The 27,973-nt window shown below is 39.4% G+C and overlaps 1 protein-coding gene across 4 annotated transcripts; it reads left to right on the top strand.

The window, feature by feature from the left end:
- Window positions 1-11: 11 nt before the first annotated feature.
- LOC141744518 (solute carrier family 22 member 15-like) lies at window positions 12-26,918 on the top strand. 4 transcript variants are annotated; one of them, XM_074590667.1, is made up of 12 exons: window positions 12-1,094; window positions 3,734-3,880; window positions 7,406-7,538; window positions 8,218-8,382; window positions 9,982-10,111; window positions 11,829-12,050; window positions 13,718-13,858; window positions 15,660-15,745; window positions 19,885-19,993; window positions 24,327-24,399; window positions 24,832-24,995; window positions 25,913-26,918. In XM_074590667.1, the coding sequence occupies exons 1-12, from the start codon at window positions 1,035-1,037 to the stop codon at window positions 25,923-25,925; spliced, it is 1,443 nt and encodes a 480-aa protein (XP_074446768.1). In that variant the 5' UTR covers window positions 12-1,034; the 3' UTR covers window positions 25,926-26,918. The 4 variants fall into 4 exon arrangements, with proteins under 4 accessions (XP_074446768.1, XP_074446767.1, XP_074446770.1 ...); XM_074590666.1 differs by lacking the exon at window positions 12-1,094 and adding an exon at window positions 1,355-2,340; XM_074590668.1 differs by lacking the exon at window positions 12-1,094 and adding an exon at window positions 2,359-3,636.
- The last annotated feature ends 1,055 nt before the right edge of the window (window positions 26,919-27,973 follow it).

Here is a 27,973-nt window from a genome sequence, read left to right as displayed (position 1 = left end):
TAAACCACTTCTAGTGCTAGCCTCTTTTTAATATTTTTTTTTATTGATGCAGCTTTACTGTTGTTTGTGCCAACAAACAGATTTTGTTTTGTATTTCCTAGTCAAATCGAGTTCTTCTGGTAACCAGCGAAAGAGGTGCATAGGTAAACCTGAGCCTTTTCATTTTCAAACCTCACTTCAAGCAAGCTGTTAACACCCCCAGTAAAATCCAAGCAAAAATCCTCGGTAACCACATTTTCTGGACCTTTTTTGCAAGGCTTCCTACTTACTGCCTCAAAGGAAAGAATTTCTTGATATGGTAAACTAAGGAGAAAGATTTAAAAACTACTATTTATTGCTACTGTCTCCTAAGCATTATGAAAATGTTCCCCAGAAGCACAGATTGATTGTAAGGGACCTTGCAGTGCTTCAGTTCCAAACGTCAGAACAGTCATACAGTACTAACTCCCTACCTGCTGAAGAAATTGTGGGTGTCAGAAAACAATGCTGATGTCTTCACCCCCGCCTTTGTTTGTTCAACTAATGTTTAGCAGGTAGCAGGAACATTGGTCAATGCGGGCTAAGAGCTGTCTTCCTGCTGTTTAACATGATGCTGGTGAAGACCTGCTCAGGTCTAGATTATCTGGTGATTCTAAAATAGTGCCAGTACGTATGTCCTAGGCTAAAATGTTTAAGACAAAGCGGATGCAGCAATGGTGACAGTTTTTTGGGGCCTTTTTTTTTCCTTGAGACTTTAAGTTTGTGTATTTTCCACATTAACGTGGGAAAACAGGTGATTGAACATGAGAGGGAACCTAATTGGTCTTGTAAAATCAGTAGACTTCCAAAATTATTTTCATCCTTTCTGTAGATCTCTTTAGGAAGAAAACAGGAGCCCGTCTTGTTCGTCTGCCTGCTGCTGCCACGGCTCAGCAACAGATTGCTCTGTTTGGACTAGGGTAGGAATCGCGAAAGCTGTTGGAGCAGAGGCTATAAAGACTTCAAATAAAACCTAGGATTTCACTACCGTCTGCTAATGTACGGTGACAACATGGATGAGGAAGCTCAGAAATTATTTAGAAAACCACTTTTATCCACACTGTCACAGTTCCAAGGTAAGCAGCACTTTGACCCTTGCTTAGCTCTTCCTGGGCAACATACCCACTATGTCGTGGGGCACTTGCTGCTTTCTCGGTGAGCTGCGCCATCCCATCCAATCTTTCAACTCATTTTAGTTCTCCTGGACTAAGAGCATTTAAAGGGAGGTAATCCTAATCTACTGCCTCAAAGGAAAGTATTTCTTGATACAGCTAACTGGGGAGAAAGATTTAACCCCAAAGCAAAGATGTTATAAAAAAAAACAAAAAACACACACACCCCCCAAGAAAAAAACAAACCAAAAAAACCTGAAAACCCAACAACAACAACAAAAAAAACCCAAACCACAAACAAAAACTCAAAAAACCCCAAACCTAACCCTGTATAAAGTTAATGAAATAGTAAAGCTGCATCTCTAAACATAATGCCAGGAAAAATGCAAGCGTAACCATGCGTATTATAATCTTGAAGGCACCAAAGGAGGCCACACACTGTGCTTTTGTTACACTCCTTTTCCCCAGCCCTAATTTGTAATAGTTGATAGTCTATTAATAAAGAATATCTATTTTCTAGAATAGTAATCTATTACTAAATAGTCTAATAATAGTCTCTATTCTTGATATGAAAATTGCCAACTTGCCTGGAGTTTCTCCTGTTGTCCGCAGGATGTGGGGTGTTTAGGTGGCACTCGGTAAACTGGATGGAAGCTACAGGGTGAGCAGAGCATGTGTGGTTGTTTAATTTGTTTTATGGAATCGGCACAAGCACAACGGGCTTGTTCTGTAGGTGCCCTGTTACCAGATCCGGCCAGAGAAGGCGACACAGCAAAATTAACCTTTGGTAGCAGCCTGCAGTTATCTAGGCTAGATTAAATCCTGATGAAAAATCCTGCCTCTCTTAAAATCGAGGTGAAGGAAGGGAAGAGCGGGAGCTGCTCCCGTTTCCAGAGGGCTCTGGAGGGGAGATGAGGCCATGTCCCCTTCCAGCCCACCTCGAACAATCTCCCCTCTCGGTGGCCTTGCGCCCATGCTCCGCTCATAGAGCGATTCTTCTGGATCACTTTCTTTTAAACGAAATTAACGAGTGAAGTAACGAGCGCCGCGGAGCGCTGGCAGGTGGGAGCCGGTGAAGGGGGGGAGGCGGCGGGCGGGGCGGGGCGGCGGCGGGCGGGCCATGGCGGCGGGGCTGGAGGAGGCCTTCGGGGCGGCGGGGGAGTTCGGAGGCGGGCAGCGGCGGCTCACCGCCTTCCTGGTGCTGCTGCAGGTGAGGCGGGGCGGCAGCGGTCTTCCGAGGGTTTGCGGGAGTTTTGGGGGGGGGGGGTGGGCTGGGGGTGGTACCTCTCGGGGAGGATGGCGGAGCAGCCCGCCCCTGGCAGCGTCGCGGCGAGCATCCTCTCCCCCCCCGGTTCCGTCTCCGCTTCGAAATAGGATTTGGCGGGGTTTGCGCCTTCTGCGAGTTGTTTTTCAAACCTCTTGCTGGCCTCGCTGCAGGCTTACGTGCTCAACTTTTCAAAGTTTATGATCCGTTTTCCTTATTTCTACGCGTATCTCCCACTTCTCAAAAACTGCTTTTTAAGCTTCTGCTGAGTGGAAGGAAATGGAGCCTAACCGCAGCAACGGCTTTTTTTAGTGTTTCTGTTTTGTTTTTTTTTTTTTTTTTTTTTTTTAAATCTCTTGTGAGAAGTGGTATGCAGGGTGCTGTCTTTAAATAGCGTCCACACCCCCGCATGCAAACATTTATCTGTTCCGCTCCTTCAGTTTCTTCGTAACAAGCTTCCTCCTGTTAGTGCAGGGTTTAAACACTGCTGGGAGGGAGAGGGATTGTGCTGATTGCAGGGTTTTGTTTAGAATTTCTTTCTGCAATAATGTCCAAGGCAAGAACAGGAAAAAAAATGGCACGTTAAAGCAATGGCCAACCAAATCTGCCACCCAAAGATTTCCAAGGAAGGAAGCCATTCAAGATTCAAAACTGTTCCATCGATGGTAATGTGCTGAAAATCACCAATATGTGGATATGCTTAAGGATAATGTTATTTTAAGTTAGAAAAAATAAAATCAGATGCAAAGTCTGGAAGACATTCAAAACATCTTGAAGCCCGTAGCGATGAATAAATATTCTCATAAGTGTTTCTTCACGAAAATCTTCTTTATTCCTGCACATTCTGGTTCTAATGATCCAGGTCAAGGTTTTAATCTCTGCAATGGAAAGAACTAGCAGAGACTTTTAAAAATATGATTTTTTTTTTTTGACTTGTCACTACAGGTTGTATTCTTTGAATATAGTAAGTAAAATTTTTGTTTCTAATAATCTTGGTCTAAGTGTTAAATCTCAGCAATGAAACTAGGATGGAGGTCTTAATATCTTTCTTTCCTGTGTCTGTCTGCAAAATTGCAAGAACAAACTGAACAACCTTTCAAGAGGAAGGAGAGCATTGAGATGAAGCTTTCGCTGAAAGTGCACCAGCATCTCTGGAGCAGTACCCACTGCTCCCAACTGCCTCGATGATCACATCTGGGATTTAAACACAGTAGACTGACTGCATTTTGTTTGTGATGCTGGGTAGGGGGAAACTGTTACCTGTTTAATGAAAATCTTATAGTATTCCATCAGGTCCCCTTGGAATTGTTTAGGGTAAATGATTATGTCTTATTTTAAGGTATACGTGGCTTGTCAGTCGATGCTTATTGTGCTTGTGGGAGCTGTGCCCGAGTATCATATAGACCAAGAGGGAATTCCGGTGAGCAGAGCTGAGCTTCCCAAGCATATCCATTTTGCGGACAACTTCACGTCTATAGTAACTGAGGCAAGTACATCCGTCGCGCCTAACCGTTTCTTCTGTTCTTGGGATTTGTGCCACTAGTGTAGGATGTGGCGCTTGTAAAAGCTGAGCACGGCTTAGTGTAATGTTTTGCTTATACTATTAAAATTACTGGAACTCACCCATCTGGCTCTCTTACTTTATTATTATTTTCAAATCTGAAAGTATATGACTAAATTATTAGTTTAGCTTTCCTACATAAATCTAATACTTATTAATTTAGGCTAAACTTTCTTTCTATTATCTATTTTTTTTTTTCAATTTTCTTTACTTTCAGATGTTTTGGAAGTCATTACTAATGAAGAAGAATGATCATTTAACTACAGCTTATAACTCTGGAATTTAGGATGAGCTCCTCCTAATAATCTGTTTTCTACCAAGAAAGGTTCAATTTGTCTTGTCTGAGCAATCTGCTGTGCATGTAAGCTTTACCATGAGCTGCATTAGTTTCTCACAGAAGATAAAGATTAAAACTAGTGTGAAAATGAAACTCATGCACCACATGTCTGGGTATTTTAGCGTGTGGTGAGAGTGGGAGATGGAACAGATTGGAGTTTGCTGAGTGGGACAAAAGCTTGACCCTTCATCCTCGCGCCTTGTGAATTCCCTGCAAAAGGCTGTGTTTGCTTTTTGCTAGTCCCTGGGCTATAATCACTCAGGCGAGCATGAGTGACCTAGGCAGTGCTGCCAGTGCCAGAAAAAGGACTGCGTGGGTGGCTTGGCTTGTAGCGTGAACTGTCAGAGTCCTGCTGATGGAATTCTTGGAGCAGTTGTCAGTAAACTCATATATGACAGGTTCGCACTTGGTGTAGCTGGTGCCAAATTTTTACTTCCTTCCCATTATCCCAAATGTGATTGTGTAACGTTTATCTTGGAAAAATGTAGTGACTAGACATAAGAAAGAATGATGTAATATTGGATCATATCCTCTGTCAGAAACAGATTTTTTTTTTTTATTGGCTTGTTTTCCAAGATCCCACTTCAGTTTTAGACTCTCAGCAGGATGCGTGATATGGGGTAGTGCTTAACTTACAATCATAAATCAGCAAATTTTACATTTAAAAACACAGTATTAGTTAAAATTCAATGTCTCCAAAATATGTAGTAATTCTCAAGACTCATTGAAATAAATTTATGTTCCCATTAATTTCAGTAACTTTATTGTAAGAATTTTTAAATTACATTGTTAATAGTCTTCTCATGGAATCTCTAGATGCTGGCCAATGTCCGGCTGTATGCCTAGTGGTCTAGTAACTAAATCAAACTGCCATGTGGATTTAAAGTGCTGAGAGGGTATCTGTTTTGGTGGTAGCAAAATTGGCAACGTTTTTGTTGGCAAGCTGCAGTTAATTTTGACAAATACTTAACACGTTCCTTTTGTGCAAATAAAGTAGATAGACACATTCTTTTGAGTTATATTCTTCACAGATTATTATATTGGGCTTGTTAAAATATGAGCAACTTCATGACATGCTAAGCAGCACAAGTATCAGTTTGCAATCTTTTTCTCTTGCTCTGTCCTGAGACAGGAAGCTGCTTTTGTAAAGTTTATTTCCGGTGTTTTGGTGATGGAGCTTAAACAGCAAATATTTTCAGTTCTGTTCTGGTTTGGCAGGAGCACCATTTTGCTCTGGGGTGCAACAAAACTTCAGAGCAGCTCTTCAGTTCTGTTTCAAGAACTAATCATTGCAATTAATTTGGGCATAACTAAGACTTTGTAAGTAATATTTCAGGCTTGGTTCATGGAAAATACAGCTGTTAGAATTGCTTCTTGGTTTGGCATCAACTCAGTCCCCTGCTTTAACAAGTGGTGATGCTTATCTGGGTTCAGGAATGTCTTACGTTTGGTGTACAAAAGCTCCTTCACCTTTGAGAAGTTGATTTTTACAACTATATCCAGGAGAATAAAGTTGTTCTGTCTCTTGTATCAGCCTGAAATACTCCACAGACAAGAACTGGGAGTTTGAAATTTTTGTGCTGTGGAGTGCTAGCACGGAGAAGGACCTATGCCAGCAGTGCTCTGTGCCTTGGAGAGCACAGGCTGTGATATATGTATATATACTTGAAGTTTCCTGAGGATTCGTGCCCAGGAATGTTTCATTGTTGAAGTCTCCTCAGAAAGTTAAGAAACCATAAGTTTCGGGGCTAGATCTTTACCCAATGTGATAGGGTAGAATTTACTACCCATCGGGGTTTAGTAAAAACCAGCTGCAAGTGCTGCTGCACAGGAATTTTACTTCCCCAGAGCATCCAAAAGTCTCTCAAAACTCTGAAGTGCTGGGACACCGGGTACATTGGACTAAAGGCGGCGTCCTGTGAATGTGTTAAATCTTGTCCTGCTCCTGCAAGCAGTCTTGCAATGTCTTGCAATGTCTCTGCAATGTCTTGCAGGCTGCTGGATGGGTAGAGCACAGGTAACTGGTGGGTTACTGGGTGGCTGGAACTGTGTCTTCTCTGTACTTTGCCGCTATGTGAGTTCTGATTGAGTAAAAGCATATGTTCCTTGAGATTGCTGTAATTAAAAGGTTCGGTAAATTCCTAATATTCTTCGGTAATCTGTATTAATTCAAGGCAGACACTTCAAGGCTGAGGTCCTAGTGTGCTGTATTGGATTTTGGTCAGGGGCCTCTTCCCTTACGCTTTTTTTTTTTTTAAACCTTCTACTTAACAAAAGTAAATATGATTATGATCCTTCTTCCTTTCCCCAAAGGACATACTGCACATGCTGTTTGAAAAGTCAGCATGACACTCATCCACTTTTTTGAAAGTAATTTTTCAAGTAAATAAACTGGGAATTACTTGAAATACTCCGCTAACGATTAAATATTTCTTTGGGTAAAACTTTCATTGAGTTAGTTAACTTTTTTTTTCCTGGAAAATCACTTAGGATTTTCTGACTGCCATTCTTTCCAAAGTTCATGACGTCAGCAATGCTTGTGTAATGTCAGCAGTGAGTTTCTGTGAGTGGTGATTCTCCTTGTTTGTAGCAGAGGGGCAGCACAAGCTCTTGGCGTGCCTTGCCCCGTTAGGAAATAGTATAAGCTTCGTTCTGATTTCAACCCACCGTCAGTTCATTTTCTTCTCTTCTGACAATTTTTGATTTTGCTGCCTCAGTTTAGCTTTTGTATGAGGTAGAAAGTACATTTTCTAAAGAAAACCTATCATTTTATTTCTAACTTTTGTTTGATTATAAATGCACATGGGAAATAAGATACTAAAATATCAATGAGTAGTCAATAAGTAGTTCTTAGAGTTTTTACAAAACAAGGACATCTTTCCATAATCCTTTCCTGCTTCTCTTCTAGGGGGAGAGAAAGTAGAGAGAGATGTGAGTTTGTTAGGGAGGAAAAGGTATGACTATTGTTGGTTTACCGGTCAAACTTTGAACAAAATTTTAATTGGATATAAGGTGGTAAGAGAAGAATTTTGATAGATTTTTATTATTTTTGAGGAAGGTAGCAAGTTGGTGTACTACTTTTAACAATAAGGAGATTCTCTTTTTTTTGACAGTGGTACCTAGTTGAACAAGAAGCCTACAAAGTAAGCCTTGCATCATCCCTGTTTTTTGCTGGATTGCTCATTGGAAATATCACATTTGGCCCTTTGTCGGATAAACTGGGCAGGAAACCCGTGTATATCTCAGGTAAGATTTTTAAAAGGTTTTTCTTAAGCATTCTATGTGGATAACATCATCCCTTTCTTTTCTGCCTGTGAGCCACCCTACCTGGAGGCTGCTCGTGGGTCACCTGCTCTGTCAATGATATGGAGTCGGCGATCTGTAAAAGCATTACACTCAGAGTAGAGCAGCACTACAGTTGGCTAGTATGAGTGTGCTGAGCAGCATAGCAGCTACTGGAATATCAATGGGAGACGAAAAATAACCTGGTTTTGCTCTGACTATCACTGTTGGAACCCAGTATTCCATGCATTGCCTAACCATATTGTTCCCAATAAAAATAATTTGCATTTTTTTGGAGAGGGTGGGGGAGAATGATTTACCTAAACATCTTTCGAGTGGGTTACTCATGTCCTGCTGTTTTGTTTTCCAGCTGCGTTCGCAGCTATAGTGTTTTTTTGTTTAGTGATAGGATTGTCTCAAGGAAACCTCATCTTTGGCATAGCAAACAAGTGTGTGGCTTGAAAATTGGTTGTAATTTTCATATTTCAGAAAGGTGTGGTTTCAGAAAGCCAAATGCAAGAGATTAGAGACAAGTACTATAGACTACTCATTACAGCCAGTAACTGACTGTGGTCCTTGCCTTTCTTTTGAGTTCAAGCTGCGTAGCGTTAAGTACTAATTTCATTTTATTCTCTCTCTACAGGTCTATTTTTTGATGTCGTTTTTGGGTATGTCACAGCATTAGCTCCGAACTATGACGTATTTGCAGTTTCACGTTTTTTTGTTGGAATTGTGAATGGTGGAATGGCTCTTGTGTCATTTGTCCTAACACAAGAATATGTAGGAAAATCATTTTGGTCATTTACAGGTGGGATTTGGGAATATTTAGTCATTATTACTGTGCCATGTGTTGTTTGACTATCAGTATCTTACATTTTAAGTTTGTACCAAGTCAGTTTGTAGCATAAGCGTGATGTGATTCATCCAGGTTCTAACTTCTGTGGGAAAGGTGGCTGAATAAGGAAGATGTGATTTGAGTTTGCCTCATAAATAGCAAAACTGAGGTTTTAAAACTGGTACGTTGATTCCTAAAATTTCTATCTGCACACTCTATTACATTAAAAAAACCAAACATGTTTTGGCAGATTCTGCCAATTTCGGAACGATGCTGTATGGTATCTTAGGGAGGCATTCTTGAAAGTGTTCTTTGAAGTTTCCCTGCACCACAAAATGACGTAGTGCCTGGATAGTGTTTTTTTCCAGTGCTTGGATGTGCTGACCATCCAGTATTTTTAAATGTCCTTTTTTGTATGCCTCTGCCAAGACTTAAAATAATTTAATGCTTGCATGTCAATCTGTTGTAAAGCTGGAGTAGCTCAGGCTGTAACGCCTCTTTGGCTAATGCAACATGGGGGAGAAACTTGGTCTAAATGCTGACTTGCCGTGGCTGCGAACACATTTCTCTCTCTCATTTCTTCAGTTACCTCATTCCACTGTTTTTCTTATTTCTTCTCTGGACTCCTGGGGGTGTATGAGACCAGTTGTGGTTTAGTTATAACTTTCTGCCTAAATTTTTAAGTACTGAATTTTCTTCTTCTCCTGGGTTCGCTTTTTTGACTCACGCCCTTTCTCTCTCCCGCCCCTCCTTCCCCCTTGCCCTGTTGTCTCTCTCTGCTTTTCCCAGCCTTTCTCCCTGCAGGCCCAGCCTCCTGATGGAGCGAAGAGACAGTCCGTTTCCTGCCGCTTGTCGCTCTAAGTGCTTTATTCTAGTTCTGCTCAGCTGTTGAGAAAGAGGCGCTGAACAACTGCCCAGGAGCTGCTGGCTGCAGTGTTAAAGAAGCTCTCCTCCTAGCAGAGCTCCTGGCTGTGAGCTGGGCTTTGTGGGCGATAGCTGAGGGTTTCTGGGTTAGTACAAGATCTCCTGGGTTAGTCTGCAGAGGGTTTGTTAGGCTTTTGGAGTTCAGGTGACCCCTTATTGTCAACGTTCTTATTTATGCTTGTTCGTCAGAAGTCTGCTGTAATAAACCTCTGGCTTGCAGCTGGTTTTGTACTCAACTCGGTCCTTGTACTTTTATAACTTCCAATTTCTGTTCCAGCCTGCCACCTCTATTCAAGACTACCTTAATAGACTGGAATAAATTACTCTCAACACTTGCCCTTCCTGTCCTCAGGTTTTCTCTTTAGTCTGTAGGTTCCTGTTAATTTCTTGTGCTCTCCTATGTACCACCCTTTATGGTTGAAAGGGAAAAAAAAAACCCAAACAACTCCCCCATACATTATGCAAAGTTATTCTTCATTGGGTTTGGGTAATATACTTAAGCCAGCTGGTTCACAACTGCCATAAAGATACCTCATAAAATACCTGCTGTTTTATTTATGTATATCATGGGCTAGGAATTTCAGGCTTCTGCTTAAGAACTTTTTTTTTTCTTTTGATCGCTTCTGTCTTTTGGTCTTGTATCTTCAGGTTCGTTAACTAATTTGACGTTTGCAGTTGGCATTGCTGTTTATGCTTTACTGGGTTACTACGTAAGAGAATGGCGCTACCTCACCTTGGTATCGAATACTCCAGGAGTCATCTTCCTCCTTCTTTCTTTGTAAGTGGTTCATGTGCATTATAATGATAAGAGAAAACATGCAGCAATTTAACAGTTACTTTTCTTCTCATCATTCAAGAGAGTAGTATGAAAACAGATGACATTTTCTGTATGGTTTTGTGAACCAAGCAAGAGAAAAATCACATTGTGAAGGAAGAGGCAGTTTTAAATGAAGCAGAAGGTCAGGGTTACCCAGAAGAGAAGCTTGTGTTTCTGTTACTGTTGTAGTGGCCAGCGTTGCGAAGAGCAGCTGTGTGCCAGCTGTCCCATAAAACTTGATTACAAATCTGCTTGGGGAAGGGAAAGCCTGCCAGAGGCTGCAAGCTGGAGCATCAGCCAGGAACACTGCCTTCTGCCAAGGAAGGCCTTCAGCACTTGAGAACTTCTGGAAGTGATCCTAGTGGGATTTTAGAGTTTCTTTTCATGAGACACATGCAAAGGGAAATAAGCGAGAGCACTTGGAATTGCCTTTCTAGCGTGATACGCTATGTTTCTGCTTGCTTTTGAGGTCCCTTGGGTCTGTTCCTAGCACCGTTGTGCTTGGGTGCTCCTATTTAGAACTCCTACATGGACATTTTCATAAAAATTGTTATGAAATGCATCAGTACTAAAGGAATTAAAAGTGTTAGCTTTGTCTGGCCTGTGTTGTTACAAAATATTTTTCTAACAAATCAAGTAATATGCCTTGTATACTTCTGGTCACTTGTTGAAGCTGCAGAAGAAATAAAAGAATTAGTGTAGTAGGCTGTCTACACATTAGTACAGGGAGTGTCTAGCATACAGCATAGAAAAAAAACCCTTTTAATTTCAATTTTTAAAATTTTCAATTATTTTTTAGATAGATTTGCTCTTGAAATAAGTTCTGTTAAAGAACATGCCAAAAAGCCCTGTGCCTCTTCCTGTAATGAAGGAAAACAAAACCTCTGGGCCAAGAAAAGAAGTTCTGCCTAATGTATTTCCCTCTATGGTGTTCTGTTTCTGATGGAAATTAGTTACTTCCCCCAAATACTAAAAATACTGGGATCTTCTGAAGTAATGAAAGTTTAGTTTGGTTGTAGGATGTGTATCTGTGTTAGGAATACCAGAGAAAGTAAAGGTTCAGTTAAAAATACTCCATTCCTTATTTTCTGGCTTGTATAAAAGCAGCAGCACGCTCTACAACCTGAAAAAAACGGGAATCGTGAACTGAAGTTGTGGTAAGCAAGGATGTTCTGATTATACCTGGGAATAGGAGATTTAAAACTTCTGTGGGCAGTGATGAGCTAGAACTGGAGCCTGAGAAGTAATTCCCCAATAATGCCTCTTTCCTCCAACTCGGAGCCCTTCCCATAGTGGAGAAGCTTGAAATACACTTTGTGAAAACAAAGTTTTGTCTGGGTTGTTCAGATAAGGGGATCTGAGGTGTTTCCTGGACAGTGCTAGTGTAGCGTTTCCTAAGAAATCAGCTCAGCAGAAGTAAAGATTTAGATTTTAAACTCCTCTAACATGACTGAGTGCTTGGTCAAATATCTCCAACAATCCTGCTATAAGGTTACCTGTATTATTATCAGAGTATGTGGAATTTAATATGCAGAACAATGCAAATAGAATGTTTTTCTCTGAATTTTGTATTGGTACTTTAAAAAAAGTATTAATTTGCAAAATGGACAGATTGACGGTAGTGCTGTGTTCATAGGAATGAACTTGTTATTATTGATTTTCTGTTTTTTCCTGTTAGTATGCTCCCAGAATCACCACGATGGCTGTATTCCCAAGGGAAAATTGCAGAAGCTGAAGATGTGTTGCAATATATTGCCCTTGGTAATGGAAGAGAGAGATTAAATATAAAATTAAAACCAAGCACAGGAACTTTGAGAAAGGATGAATCGGCACCCGGTATCCTAAACTTAGTAAAACACCCGGTCCTTCGGTGGCGAACCATCATACTGATGTACATCTGGTATGTAATAACAAGATGCTGAGATGCTGTGAGTCAGTCAGACATGAGGAAACGATTAAGATTTTCATCCTTTTCTCTTAAAAATTCTGTCCTCAAAATAAATCATAAATTTGTCAGTTGATGGCAGACAATAATCTAAAATGATGCATTGTAAAGTTGACGTTTCTTTATTATTGCTGTTGTGGTTTATTTTTGGTGTGTTACTTAGAAACCGTTTCAAAACCTAAGAAATAATCTGGCGAGAACATAATATTTACATTGAGCGAAATGAGAAGCTGAAGTAGAAATTACTGAGGGGATTTGTATTTGAACCAGTTTTAGGAAGAAAAGGACTATGGGGATTAGACAACAGTAGAGATCTAGAGTAAGAATAAGTGTTAGAATAAGCACATTACGCAGGTTCAGTGGAGGAAAACCGTGGGCAAGGTAAAATACAGATTGCATAAGTTTATATTAGGTGCTGTCTTGAAAAGTGGTACAACTTGGAAAAAAACCAACCCCACCCCGAAGCGCAGAAGGATGTAATATAATAAATTTAGGAATAAATGGCAGTGTAGAGGGAACCCCTGGGGTTGGGAGGGTGTTGGGTTTGTTGTTAGAGTACTGTTAGAGTAGCAGCTGTTGCAAATTGGCTTGAGCTAAAATGTGTTGGAAGAACAGCTCTTTTCCAGAATGCCAAGAAGAAGTTTTCCCTTTAAAGGTCAACATCATTTGAGACAATTGTCAGGATGTAGACGAGAAAAATCAGTAGTTCCATGTGTGGGCTACGCAGAGATGTGGGATAAGTGACAGGAACATCTTTGCTAAGTAGGACCTTTCCGGAAGCATCTTAGACTTTTAAGTTGCTGGTAGGTAAACATAAGTAATTATGATGATGAGAAATTGCACAAAGTCATTCTTACCTTCTATAAGAAGAGGTTGCAGCACTGGTTTTTCTGTCTCAAACCCCGTTAAGATACAGCTCATGGACCTGTTGGAGTGGTGTCGTGGCAGTTGTCACCCAGCTCCTTGTGCTGTTGCCCAGGAGCCTTTAGCACCACCCTCAGCTGTGATTGACAGAGACTGTACTTCTGCCTGTATGAGGCAAACCTTTCCTTTTCTATATCACTTGGCCCAGATTCTGCTTGGACAGTAAGGGAGCGACGAGGGAATAGGCAAAATGTCTGTAGTATCTGATGGTCTTTCCAACCCACTGTTGTTTTTTTGTGGGGCGGGGATGTGGGGGCTTAGTCTTTACAAGGAAAGGGATCGTAGGTTTGTGGGGGAAGCCTTCCCTAGATTTGAGGAAGACACTACGCGTTAAGCAGTGGCTGTACATATAATTTTCTTTCATAGGATTGCTTTGCAACAGTTAAGCATCATCTGCTTAGAGTTAAGCTTATTAGATTTGCTAAATAACCTAGGAAAAAAACCAAGCTATTAGAAAATTTTGAAAGTTATGCTGTGCATATATATGAGTACTTATTTCTGTCAAGAAGCTACTTTGTTTAGTTAAATAAGAACTACTCTTTGCCTTGTTTCCCTTTTTGGAGGGGAAATAAGAGTTCGCTTCCTAGCATGTAACTCTATATAGCTCATCCATAACTCAGCATAATTTACTTTCTAAATACCTCCTTAGCCCTAAAGACTAGTTATGTTAGTAATGTAACTTTTATGGTTATTTTTAGGTACGTCTGCAGCTTTGTGTACTATGGACTAACTTTAAATGCTGGTGAATTAAGAGGAAATCTGTATTTAAATGTGGCTCTTTCTGGTCTTGTAGAAATTCCAGCATTTCCTCTCTGCATGTTTTTTATTGAGAAGTCCTGGTAAGAAGAACTTATTTCCTGGTTTTCTGCATATATTTGTAGATAGCCTAGAAAAATATTAACATTTTGCTCAGTAAGATACTTCACTGTTTTTCTAAACAGTGTTGATTCTTTGGGGATTTACTCTGCTGCAAGGGTTTTTACAGTTAATACAGAAATGGGACTCTGGTTTTCTGCCTCTTCTCTTTTTTAGTTTTGTTCATCTTTTGAATTACTCAAGCGGTGAGCTTTTCAATGATTAATGTTATTAAAACAAGTTTGGTCTTTATGGAAAAAAGTGAGTTATCTAAGTATCTATAGCTTATATATATCTCCTACATATTTTGTTGAGAATTACTTGATTTTGTACTGCCCACCAACTGCAGTTGAAAGCAATTTGCAGCATTGTTCACTTGTACTTAAACTTTTCAAAGAGAACTTTGAAGTGAGAGCCTTTCAATTTTTGTTAAGGGTTTAATGATCGATGTCTCTGTATTTTTATACTCCTTAATATATTTGGAGGCCATTCTTTACGTGGGTACTTATTTCCAAAGCCCAAACAGTTTGGCAACCTAGAGCTACTCAGGGTTTCATGTAGCCTTCAATTTGAGTATCTTTGTAACTATATTTTTGGTGTCACTGAGGTCAGTGGCAAAAATCCCATTTTCTTCAGTCAGGTGAGGGTGTCACCTTTTGGTTTTTTTGGGGCAGTAAAAAGCTGTCAGCTTGGTCAAGCTAAAAAGCAAAACGATCAGCCAACCTTCACCTCAAACCCAAGAAGCCTGAGTCAAGGACATGCATTTAAACTGCACAAGTCCTTTTCTATATATTTTTTTTTTCCATTGTAATTTGTCAAACTAATTGTGAATTTCAAGCTTTTGGTTTCCTGAAGCGAAGATCTGTGTAGCTTTAGGTGCTTAATGCAAAACAGGGTGTGACAGGCCAGCTGCTCTGTTTTCATGCAGTTTTAGGGAGCAGTATCCTTAAAGTATAGCTTTTTTGTTGCTAAAATATTTAGAAGATTTTAAAAACAAGTATTCTATGTTTGTTATAGATACTGTATTTCTACTGGTATGGTAGGTATGGTAACTATTTCTACAGTTAGAAACAGCTGTGAGACTTTATAAAGTAACAAGCATGTACAGTATTTCTACATGCCTGCAGACTGTTACTAAGGATATCTTTATTTGTGGTTCTTTGCAAATAATTATGAAATATTTAAGTACGGCAGATGTGGAGGTGGGCTGGTGATTTGCTATCCTGTCATCTTCTCTCTTATTTTAAAACACTAGGCAGTAGAAATATCCTCTGCTTATTTCCATGTGTATACCGTTAGACAGAAAAGCATACAAAATAGTTTTACTGTGTGTGTCCCAAGTGCATATATTTATGCAAAGTTTTGTAAAAGAGAAATACATATTAGGAAGCATTAGAATTACATTTTCTTGACCAATATTAATTTGATCTTTGTGTGTATGCACTGTAATACCCTTTTGGTGACAGGGCCCGTTGCCTTGCTCAGTACAGAGAGGAAAAAATTCTGTGAGTTCTTGTTGCTGACGTAGATGGGTTCTTCTCAAGCCTAAAAATTCAATAATTTAAAAATCAAAGCTTGGGTAGAAATAGGAAGGCTTTTGTTGGAGTACTTCAGTACACAGAACTAGGAAAATACTGTAAGAGTTGAATCACTTATCAAGGTGTAATAGATTTATAACTGTTATTAATACCGCTGTGTACTTTAGTTGGTATTTTGCAGACAAATTCAAAAAATACAGAAGGAGTTTGTTTCTGTCTTCATCTGCATGCTCTCTTTTCCTTCTAGGTCTGGAAGACGTAAAACTACAACATGTTTTCTGATATTTGCAGGATTTGCATGTATATTTACCATGTTTTTACCAGCAGATGCTGGTAAGTATGTACTGCTGCTAAAGTAGATGTTTGTTAATTTGGATAAAAGCTGACAAAACAACTTAACGAATATGTTGTGACTGAGTATATCAGGGCATAAAGCCCTGTCCATTTATACCCGTCTTTTCCTTTTGGGGCTGGTCAGGGAGCCAGGGTCTTGTCTGTATTGCTTTTAACTTCTTGCAGGCATGATTTGACCCTGTTAATTGACTAAGTTTGACTGCAAGGCCTTGGCTCTTTGAAGGTCAGACCAAGCTATCACCGTCTGTCTCAAATACTGATGCTGCATTCATTTGTCACTATTAAGGAGTTTACCTTGTAATACTGGATGATTTAATAGCTGGAGCGCAGTGCAGTGTAATGTCAGTTTGACTGGATCTTGACAGTGTGAGATGCCAAGCCTATCTTTACATTTGTTTTGGTGGCATGTAATATTTATAGAAGTAGGAACTGAGATTTTCCTGAATTAGAAGCTTAATTCATCATTAAAAAAACCAAACCACTAGAAAGCTTTAAAAAAATACTTTGTACTTGAAAATTAGAAGTCAGAATTGCAGTATGGAAGCCATAGGGATGGCAAGAAGCTTGCTGCCTCTCTCAATCTCATGTTGTATATTGCGGTACTATGCAGTTGCGAGGACAGCTCATGGCAACAGTTGGAGTATCATCAAGTATATTTCTCATCTCAAAAAGTGTGTTTTTTCTAACATTGTCAGTGACATTCACGTATATTAGGTCTTGTATTTTCACTTTTCTTTCCATTTCAAGTATAGTTTTTCTGTACTAACCTTTATTTTAGCTACTGAAAACTTATGTCGATATGACACTGACAAGTAGAAGCAGCTGCTCTCTGCTTGTATTGTTCTTAATATTGCTTCAGTAGAAATACTTTAGCCTTAACAGTGTTTTCACTGAGGAGCATGAGCGGTGTGATTACAAGGTAGCCTTCTATAGGTTGTGTTTATCCTTAGCAGATATAAATGCTGCCTAGCATCCCTTTCAAATTGATCTCGGAAAAGTCTCAGGAAGAAAAACAGAGATAAAATATCCCATAATCCTATTTGCCGTGCTTGTGTTAATTGAAACCCTCAGATGTTTGTTGCTCCTTTTACTGAGGCAGTTTCTCCCTTTGTTTCCAACAAGTTTGCTCATTAGTAGTGATTAATCAGGATAGGGTAATAATTCCTGAAGAGTTGCTGAGTTTCAGGAAGTCCTCTACATTTTCCAGTTGACTTGACGTTAACCCCATTAAAATGTCTGACTTTCCGCTGTGGTAAGAATAAGGCTGGTTCTTGGCCCAGTGTGATCTGTGTCAGTTAAATACAAAGAAATTCAGCTCCAAGCGTGATGAAGATGAGTCATGTTAGATGAAATGAGGATTGTTGCATCTCTAGTCTGACCCTCCTGTTACTAAGGAGAACACTTCTTAGGTTTGTCTACGTCTGCATTCTTCTGCGTGATTGATTTTATTACAAGGGATTTAAGATTCTATTGAGATATTGGGGACTTGCCTGTTACGTCTGTAACCTTCACTCAATTTCTAAATAACTCTGCTAACTTGTGAATGAGAATCTGATCCAAGTAATTTCCCCTGTGGAATCAGCCAAGAACATTTGTGTTATTAAATATGTGTACTGAATTTGAGACTAAAACTGTCTCAATGGTTAAGTAAAAACTGATACGTCCCTCAGCTCCGTCTTTCCTTATCGCTTAGAACTCATCAATTAATTTGTGCGAGTATCAGATTGGAAGACGGTGAGGCAGAGTGGCAGCGGAGGGGGAACGGAGCTGTAATATTATTTTCTTTCAAAAGCTGCTGTAAAGCACGAAGACATCTGCATTTTGTCTGTCCAGCAGGCCAAGAGGACTTTTAGTCTAGGGGTAATGAGATTTTAACTTTCATTTAGATTTATCTGCTTCCATTGAACACATAGTAATGTTTTGTGATTTTCATTGATATGCTTTCCACTGAAGGAAAGAAAATTTGCAGTTCTTTAAATCAGTTTTGTCTCAGCTTTTGTTAATGTTGGATATTCTTTTTTTTGGTGTCGAGAACGACCCTTTCTTGGTGGATATTTTTTCTGAAGTAAACTTAAAGACTCCTTTAGTTTCAGAGGTACTGCTTAAGTGAACTTATACTTATGAAGATGACAGCCTGAGGGTGAATCTACATAATGGCACTGCAAGTGAGGCTGCTAACGGCATTGATGGCATCAAAACTTAATCACAGAGCAACTCCTGTTCTAGAAGATCTTAAATGTCAGCACCATTTGTCACCGCTATCCCCCATTTTACTTCTCTGAATCCCAAAGATCAATTAATGGAAGACTATCCCTTATCAATAAAACTCAAATGCATGAATTTAGCGAGAACTTACAACTTTGCCTTTTACCCAGGTTTGAGACAGTCGCCCCGACTGTACTGTTTCAGGCAGAATTGTGTGCACACTGCTGCTACTGGATGTTCAGGTGAAAGGGTGTTAGACAAAATACAGTGGAAGGGCTAAAGATGCTGTGTGGATGTGCTCGGCTGGACCCTGCGAATAACCTACAAATGGTCACCAGAATCCCCACAGGAGAAAGTGCATTCCTGCTTGATGGCGTTACATTTTATAGACGTAAAGAAAATAATGGACTATTCTGCAAGAATTGCTAAAAATGTGTTCCAAGACTATGAGGAAAATATAATGACTATCCTTGGGCTTGCTTACACAAGGCAGCTGATGTGAAGTGAATTTCCAGTGTGCTTCTAAACCCACAATAATTCCCTACGTGTCCAGCCTTCAGTGTCCCCCGAGGGGAACCTGGAGAAGACAGTGCGCTTTAAATTCACTCCTGAGCTTCCGAGTGCTCATTTCACTGTCTAGACAGGCTCTTTCTTCTCTTTTGATAGTAAGACCAAAACTTCCCAAGTGCACTAATGCTACGTTTCTAATATGTGGAGATGCCGTATTCAATTTAAGCCTCCCTGGGAGAGAAACAGCAAGTTTTAAAACACTTTTGAGAACTACAAATCTCCTCTTCGTCGCTTCATGTTTGGCTGATGGAAGAAAAGGGATGTCCCAGCTTTCTAATGACACCCAGCAGGGCTCTGAGGGCCAGGCTCGCACCTTTACACCTGTCAACTGTGTGTAATATCATCCCAGATCTTAGTGAGCAAGAGGAGAACTTGGATGAAAATGTTGCATCTGTCTTGCATGAATTACAGATACAGCTGCAAAAATACATCGCACTTAAAGAATTTAAATCAAATTTCTGGATTTCAGTTCATGTACACGTGAATTTCTGCTTCAGTTGAAACAGAATCTGACTTGATTGGATGAATAGAACTGAAAATATTCAAGGGCAAAATTAAAAGAAAAGCAATTGAGCAATTGGAGTTTCCCATTAATTAACCGACATCATTTGATCCAACCCAAAGCATGCTAAACTCAGTGCTGAGGAAGAGAACCTGAAATACAGATAGTTGTAGCATTCATTCTTTTTTCATGCTTAAAAAATGTATATATTAAATTCTCTTTTTGTTAAAATGGATGGTGCAAACATAGCCATAACCAAAATCAGGATAATAAAAGCCAGGTTTCTTTTGGACTTTCAAAGATGCACGCTTCAGTTTAGCCAACTAAAGTCTGGCTGTTAGTAAACTGGGCTGCATTAGCATTTCTTCTTGCCAATTACAAAGCTGTTGCATTTTAAATCCCAACAGGATGTCCTTGGGGAGCAAGTAAACCATTGAGGTGAATCAAGTTTTATGGCTTTAATCTAATAAATTAGTCCAGGAGGCTATGTTTTCTGTTCCTGTCTAAAATGCAGTTACCTGGGAAGGTATTCTGACTGCAGACCTGGAAGCATTAGCCCTTCCATTTAGAGCTGTGGTAGTTTTATGCTTTCCCAAATAAATGGGCCAGATTTTTCTTGGTCCTAAATATAATTTTATGTATCAGATATTACACCAGCTCTTAAAAATGGTTGGGAAGAACTCGGGTACTGCTTTTGTGCTTGCGGTTGAAAAATGTATGGCTGAAACATTAGTTTTGCGTGATGGTCTCTTAAAGAGGATGGAATGTTTTCAATATTGTGTAAAAAAGAGTAAGAAAACAGACTATTTATGCTTACAGCTTGTTTTCTCTTTCCTGAAAGGTCTGCTCCTCAGTCCCACTTTGTTAGCTTTGTGTGGAAAAATGATGGTCAGCGCGGCTTTCAACATTGTGTATATTTATACATCTGAATTATACCCAACAGTACTGAGGTAATTCAACAGAACTTCTGGGTAAATGAAAATACTTTTCTCACCCAGTGATACTGATTGCTGGTGTGCTTTAATGTTTATCTGTAATTATTTTTACCTGAAATGTCAAGATGAGTTCCTTCTGTAATTAAGGCAGCTCGCCAGGGCTTGAAAGGGCTTCTCCTATTAGTCACACGTTTTGCAGCAATGCACTTTCCCAGGCTGTTTGTGGCACCTTTCTCTAGGTCTGAATCCAGAATAAAAATATGAAAACCACCTTCTTACACTGGCAATGCTAGGTGCTGTATTTCTCATTTCTACTATTGATTTTGGGGAGTAAAATTACAGGGTACAAAACCAAACATAATGATGTAATGGAAGTGTATGCTAACTTAATCATAAATATAGACTATGCAGTAAGGACTGTTTACAGTCCTCCTATATACTTACATCTCCCATATGATTATGTTTGCCTGCTGAAAAACAAGTGCTTTTCTATATCTTTGTTACTTAAATATTCATAATGCAACTCACTTTAATAGTTTCTGTATGACAGTAATTTGCTTTACACCATTTAATTCATGAACAGGTGGGCTAAACCCTTAGTTTATTTTTCATAGTTCTCACCAACTCTTTGCGAGGTTACTCTCTCTCTCCTGTCGTCCCAAGATAAACCTGAGATAGGAAAATACAATACCACACAGTCTTGTTCTTCTCACCCCCGTCTTGGTTCCACGTGACTTTCTGAATTTCTAAGCACGTGTTCAGAATTTGAGCCATGTTGCACTACTTGCTCAAGAAGAGCAACTACAGAACTGCTGCAAAAATTGAGCCCTCTTTGGAGAGAGCAGGAACATTGGAAGCTGATGTGGAGTAGGAAGGTGTCCCAGCTGGTGGACGTGTCCGCTAGCACCATAGAGGTATTTAGGATGGTGATGTCAATCACCTGATTCCAGGACACTGAGGGCTTTTGCGGGGAAAGATAAGTAAATGTGGATCACTCCTTGGATTGGCTTTTTTGTTCTTTTGAGGTTCACAAATTACCCTATGTTACGGAGGCATAAAAGCTGGTCTGTGAATGCAATTTTTGCGGTAATACTTGTGAAGATGGAGGTGGATTGACTGTTTCTAGATACCGAGCTTCTGATTCTTGGCGCAGGTTTAGGGCAAGTCCCAGGGACACTGACTGAAACTGGATGTGAGGGTTTGTTTGCATCCCTGTCCAAACCCTTGTATTCTTTAAGGCCTCTTTTTTTTGTTGTTTTTTTGTCTTCAGTGGCTGGTTTTTGACTTTTTGTTTTCCTGTCCCCTCTGGTTTTCTAGAGTTGAGAATCCAGAGAATTAAGTCTGAAAATGTTTTAATTGCTCAGTGTTTGCTTGATTCACTGTTTTCATGTTATGCTGTCTTCCAAAGTCCCGTTGATGTTCAGTACCCAGTACGTGACGGCTCATACCTGGCAGGATTTACAGTAGTGGCTCTTTGTGTTTGAAACTAGATGTTTGTGATTAGGAAGATTTAATACATAAATTAATCCAGTGAGGTGCTGCTTCATCTGAGAATCTGCACTAATATTCGGGCAAAAAAGTAACTTTATGTGTCAAAGATACAGACGGCCAGTGGAGAAAATGCAAGAATGAATACGGTTTGAAAAATTAGCAGCTTTATTAGATCACTCATGTTTAATAATACGACAAACTGCTACAGTAAACCATATGAAAATTTCTCACGTGTGGAATTTTCATACATTTAAAAGTATATTTATCTCTCCAGTACTTTAATTGCAAGTATAGTTCATGCAAGAAAAGCAGTGATGGGCAAGTGTTTAATTTAAAGCGAAACATGAGCACCATCTGGTGGTCCTTGCAAAGCTTTGTGGTGATGCTGGCATTGCTCTGACAGTGGAGCTAAGGCACGCCATGTGATGAGACACACACCGTTCTGGAGCAGTGGAGAGGAGGTAGAATAAACTTTTTTATTATTTTTAATTTGGATTTCATTTTATTATTTTCATTTGGATTGCATTTTATTATTTTTCATTTTTTGCAGAAAAATTAAATGTCTCCAGTATTACTGCTCCTTATTTTAAACCTACTTATTACTTTAAGCACGAGGACTGTTAGGCATTTTTTTTTTTTTTTTAACTGGTACATGGAGTAATGACAAATACACCTCATGCTAGAAATGGGGGGGTGCTGTGGGCTGGAGAGTGTATACCTGCTTTGGGCTTTTTTCCTTTTTGATATGTCTTTAAAATACCTGCTAGGGAACAGAATTTAAAAATAAAAAACATTGCTACTGTTGCATTTTGTACAAAAAGGAAGGTTGTCTTTGGAAACAAAATGTAATCATAGCTCTAGTAATATAGATGTAAAAATAAACTCATGGGTTTTTTCATGAGAAAATGGTAGAATCATAGAACGTGTTGGGTTGGAAGGGACCCTTAAAGAAGGTCATCTTGTCTAACCCCCCTGCAGTAAGCAGGGACATCTTTAACTAGATCAGGTTGCTCAGAGCCTCATCAAGCCTGGCCTTGAATGTCTCCAGGGATGGGGCCTCCACCACCTCTCTGGGCAACGAGTTCCAAAGTGATGACATCCTTGTATGTGATGGATGGAATCAGACTAACTGGCTTGAGCAAGGCTCCAGGCTGATGTGATTACCCTGGTTGTAGAGCTGTTTTGGCTGGCATTAGCTCAGCGCTGTGCTCCGTGGGATGGTGGGAGCACGTGCAGCCGTCAGGTTCAGTAGGCTTTCTGGTGAGCGTGGTGGAACTGGGGCAGTAAGGTAAGACAGAGTGGGTGGTCAGCTATCAGCAGCGCAGCATCTCAAGAATACTTACTAATAGTGTTAGTATCAACTTGGGCAATAATGCGTTTTTCCTCTTGAATAACATGACGTTGTCCTACGTGACCCAAACGCTGGTGAATTCTGAATTAAAAATATCCTAAAGTCTTTTAACAACTGCTTTCCTTCTGCATCGGAATTGAAATGACACAGTTTGCATTTAGGATCACCTTTTGCCCTACTCCAGAGAAAAAGGAGCCAGCAAACCTCTTGATGGGACAGGCTTAGGGTCTGTGGGAAGGGTGCTTCTAAGTGAAAGGTTCACACACAGACTGGTGTCTCTCATCTGTTCGGGGATTTTGTTGACAGGGGAGGTGCTTGGCCTTGTCCTGTGGGGTTTGGATCAATGCTGCCTCAATGTGAGGAAGCGTGGGTTGTTATTTTCCTTTTCCCAAGAGGCTCTGATGAGAGAAAAAAGTTGCTTTGTCTGTTTATTTTTACACCAAAGTCACTGGCTTCTCATCAACTCCTTCCATCATCCGTTTCCCTTAACCTGTGAAAAGGGCCATTAGGAAGGGATGTGCAGGTGGGTGGTTTTGGTATACTAGTGACCCATGTCACCTCTCTGCTGGTCATCTTTAATCCTGTCACTCTCTTCCTGTCTTTGGAGGAGGAAAAGGAAGCGGGGTGAGCGGGAGCAGCTCAGCTCAGTGGTGTGGCTGAGGATGATGATGGATGAGAGGAAGCAACTGAGAGATGTAGGAAAAAGAATGGCCACCATGAGCCGGTTCTTGCTGTCTCACTGATGATGGGTGCTAATGTCAGTCTCTGGAGGGGCTGTTAAATATTTAGGAGTTGATACAGAGATGTAAGATTTTGGCATTCAATCAGGAAATGAAAGACTTTGAGGATTTTTGTAACTTTCTCTGAAGAGGATCTTTGAAGAGGATCCTGCTGTTCTAACCCATGCTCTGATTATCACCGTCTGGATGATATTGTTTTAAACTTGTCTGAAAATTGAAGGGAGCGTGGAATTCAGCAGCCCCTCTAGTGACACATCTGGACAGATGTTTTCAAGCTTCACACTGGCAAATAATTATTTTCTGTGTGGAGGTAAGCACTGACTTTTCATCTCTGCAACCTGAGGTGGCAGAAGAGAGGCTGAACTGGAGATAACATTCAGGATCTTCTGTCTGAAGATCCTGCCAAATTTTGAAATCATTGCCCCATCCAGCACAGGGATGTCCAATTAAATTGCCCTGTAAGGCAGGTTGGAAAACCTCTCTCTTTGTTCAGACTTGTGTGAAGGATTGCACAACAGGGTGGTTTTGCTAGGGTTTGAAAGGGCAGGGTTTACCTTGCTGGCAGGTAGTTGTAGAAAATCTTCAGAGTAACTGCTGGAGGTCTGTAAAAACAACTTTTTTTTTTTTTTTTTTCTCTTAAATAAAGGCTATTGGTAATTAAAAAAAAAAAAAGTGTAAGTTGGTTCTGACAGTGTCACCACATGTTTGTGCAGGATTCAGTTGTGTGTTCTGAAACTACAAATCTTTCATCCTTTGTTTGAAACAGAAACGCTGGCTTGGGTGTCTGTTCCATGTCCTGCAGATTTGGGGGCATTTTGGCTCCATTTGTGCCATCTATGGTAAGATTATTTTCTACTTTTTACACAACTCAGACTTATTAAATTCTCTCAAAAGCACTTTGCTGATTTTGGCACCATGTATGCCTGTATTTCTTGAAAAAATGTTTTTATGAAAAATTAAATAACGTTCACTCAATTTCAAGATTTAATGAACAAGGTGTTTAAAAATACTTGGTATTTTATCCCTTTTGGAAATAATCTAATGTTATTCCATATCTGAGTTTTTAGGCACATAAACAAAGTTTTTCTTATAAAGCTGTTTCTGTGAAATGACATTTTCTGGGTTTCTTTGTTCTACCAGTGTATAGATAATTGCACAGATCGCTGGAGTGTAAAGTTGTAGTCTTTTGGTTTTGACTGCAGTTCACATGGATTGTACATTTTAAGATCGGGAAACAATGTTTGGTGTTTACTATGGATCTTTAATTTTAGAAATCTCTCAGTCCTTCTGTACCGTTCGTGGTGTTTGGGATCAGTGGCCTGTCAGCGGGATTCCTGACTCTCCTTCTGCCAGAAACGCTAAATAAGCCAATTGCTGAGAGCATTGAAGATCTCCAGGGTCCCAAATACCAAGTGCTTAAAGACAAGGATGCAGAGTAATTTATTGTTTTCTTTTTACTGTAGCTTTGCGTTACTTTCCCCTCTATCTTATGCAAGCTGTGATTTAGTGCGTGTTGCTTAGATTGTGCATGAACGAATGTGAGCATGAAGTTTTTAAAGCCATTTTTCCTTCACGTTTAGTGGGAGATTTTTGTTTCCTTAAAGGAAAACAAATTTTAGAAAGGCAGTCTAAAATAACCAGGGACAATACATTCAGCAAAATTCCCATGCTTTTGCAGTAAAACAACTAGGCATATTTTTCACATATTGTAATGTGTCTTTTTGTCATGTTTTATAGTGGAGCATAATCAAAAATTAATATATATCTGAGGAGGTGTGTTATCCTTTATTAGTCTCCTGGGTTAGAGCCATTTAAAGTGTTTTTCTGTTGTTGATATGCACTAAGTAAAACTTCTGAAGTGGGAAATAAAACCTTTATTTGTTTCAACGGGTAATAGAATAGAAAATGTGAAGTATGTCCCCTAAGTTTAGGAATGGCTTCCCAGAAGAATTTGTTTTAAAGGGAGATGGGGGAATTCATATAAGAAAGGAATTATTAGCTTAGAACTAAGCAGGCTTAGTGTAGGTATAAAAGAATATATGTTTTTCTTATGTTTTTCTTGATATGCTAGATTGTTAATTATCTGGTAATTATTGTACTTAATCAGTTTAATCATACTACACACACTATTATGCTTTTTTTTATGCCTAGTACATAATAATACTGCATTCAGTTGAAATAGGGAAAAGTATTTTTAATAATTTTTAGGCTTTTCAAAGATCATTTCACTTCTGATTTAAAAAAAAATAATCAATGAATTCTGGTTTTCACGCTTGCTAGCCTATAAAATAGGACAAGAAAAATAAGACACATAAACTGCTTTTCAATAATTATTATTCTTCTGTCTGACAGGGAAACCAGTTAGAAGAAAACTCTTAAGTTTCAGAAGGCCTGTCTGTGGTGGAAAATGAAGCTTCCATTGAGAAGGTGCTATAACAGTCCAAGGGCAGAGTCTTGCTCTATATGTCTGACAAGAAATGTTGGAGGACTCATGTATAATGCCGTCTGTTGCATGTTGAGCAATTCTATATGGAGGCAAATTGAGAAGATGGGAGAAGTTGATCAAAGCTTGTGAGAAAAGAGGTGACAAATCTGTGCATTAATTTAATGACTTAACAAAAGCATCCTTTGGATCTTTGGACTTCTCAACTGCTTGTTAAAATGAAGTATTAATTTATTTTATAAGATGTAATTGCTAGCTTCAGATTAAGCTATAATGTTGTAATTGAAGTGATGGGTATAATTTAAAATTTAGATGGCCTTATATATTCAGGCAAGCTGTAATCATGAAAAGTAACAGCATCCTGTATGTGCTAATTTTCTCTTCAGGGTTTTTTGCCTCTAAAATACAGTATACCTCACATCGTGTGAAGAGACCAAAGATTTTTATGAGTTGTTGGCCTTAGTGTGTCTAGCATACGAAACCTGAACAGGAGATCTGAAAGGAGAATAAATGGATTTTATTGAGGGAGTAGGTAATTTTTTAATACAGTTGTACATGAAAAGATACGTAAAGTTAAAAATAGTACTGGATTGGAAAAATTGTGTCAGGTCTTTAAGAGGTGCGTTTAAAGGGGAGGATGAAGTAACCTTTAGACAAAGGTTATTAAGTTCTAGCTGTATGTGTGGAACTAGAAATTGAGTTATATATTGTATAATATATGTAATAATATGTAATCCAATACATTTCACATAAGATTTGGAAATTCTTCCTGCAAGGCGGGTCAGGATGTTTGGTTAACAGTAAATTTATATTGGAATAAATGCATCACAAATGTTACAGGTTTTTGATGGCCAGCAAAATGTTGTTATTAAAAAGAAAATTATTTAACGTTTCTATTATGAGTGCTGCTTTTTCCAGGATGTTTACCCAGGCTTGGGTAAGAGAATGCTTGTATCACTTCGACTTTTGGCCCTTTATCAAATGCACCTGGTAGGAAAAGTTAATGAAAGGCCTCTGTATTTTCAGCAATTTCCGTAGTTAAATAGTAGTTCTCCAAATGGACACACACTTACACACACACACACGTGTGTACACATAAGCACACGCAGGTTGCTCTGCCTGGATGCCTCAGAAATCTGTGCTGCGTGCAGGTGTATCAGTCCAGGTGAGCCCTACAAATAGCCCGGTCGGGTCCCCAAGAGGGTGAAAATGAGTTGGCAATTAGAACAGCATTTAGATAATGTTGATGTAAAGGTGGATTGCACGTGCTTTTCTTAACCTCTGGGGCTGAAGCTTGATGACAAACAGCCTATAGAACATGCTGCAAACTTTTATCTTCTAATCATTTATTTATTCATCATTTTTGTAATGTTGCACTTCTGTGAGGATTAGAGTTGAGTTTGTGATTTTTTTTTTTTCTCCCGAATAACATTAAAGCCTTCCGTTGCATTAACATTTATAACCAGAGTGACTGATTATACCTCTTCAAAGTATAATTGGGTCAGCAGGGATATGGTAAAGACCAAGTTTTGTTACTGTTGACTTCAATTTTTTTATTACAAGAAATAAAAGTTAATAAGAAATGGAATGATATAAAGTTGTATTCCCAAAGCAGAGACAAGACTCTGGAACAGGAGGATCGTAAAAGGTACCATTATGTGGTGGGAGTCGTATTTCTTCCTCCTGCCACATGTATCAGGCTGTATCAGAGCATTTTTCCTTTGCCTCTTATTCCATGTTATGTGAAAAACAGGAAACAAAAATCACTTACATTTTGAACATGCTTATTTCTGCTTTATTTGACTTGGAATTAATGAATTCTTTGCTTGGGGTGACTGCTGTGAATTTGGTGGATTGATGACCAGAAAGCTGTGTCCCCCGAAAGGAAATTAATGATCTTTTCAGCAGCCCTGGCGGGATTCATGGTACCTGCAGCTCTTTTTATGAGCATAGGCCAGTGTGGAAGTTGG

Source organism: Larus michahellis, chromosome 6 (genome assembly GCF_964199755.1).
Source record: "Larus michahellis chromosome 6, bLarMic1.1, whole genome shotgun sequence".
In the NCBI taxonomy this organism is placed as follows: Eukaryota; Metazoa; Chordata; class Aves; order Charadriiformes; family Laridae; genus Larus; species Larus michahellis.
The sequence above is the reverse complement of the archived record's forward strand: the minus strand, read 5'-3'. Positions and strand labels throughout refer to the sequence as shown.

What these genes read in the sequence shown, in the direction of transcription:
- LOC141744518 (XM_074590666.1), top strand. Translation starts at nt 2,251, where the DNA reads ATGGCGGCGGGGCTGGAGGAGGCCTTCGGGGCGGCGGGGGAGTTCGGA. An exon ending in ATCATTTTGGTCATTTACAG is followed by an intron (nt 8,383 to 9,981) that starts GTGGGATTTGGG and finishes TTGTATCTTCAG; the next exon opens with GTTCGTTAACTAATTTGACG. An exon ending in TTATACCCAACAGTACTGAG is followed by an intron (nt 19,994 to 24,326) that starts GTAATTCAACAG and finishes TGTTTGAAACAG; the next exon opens with AAACGCTGGCTTGGGTGTCT.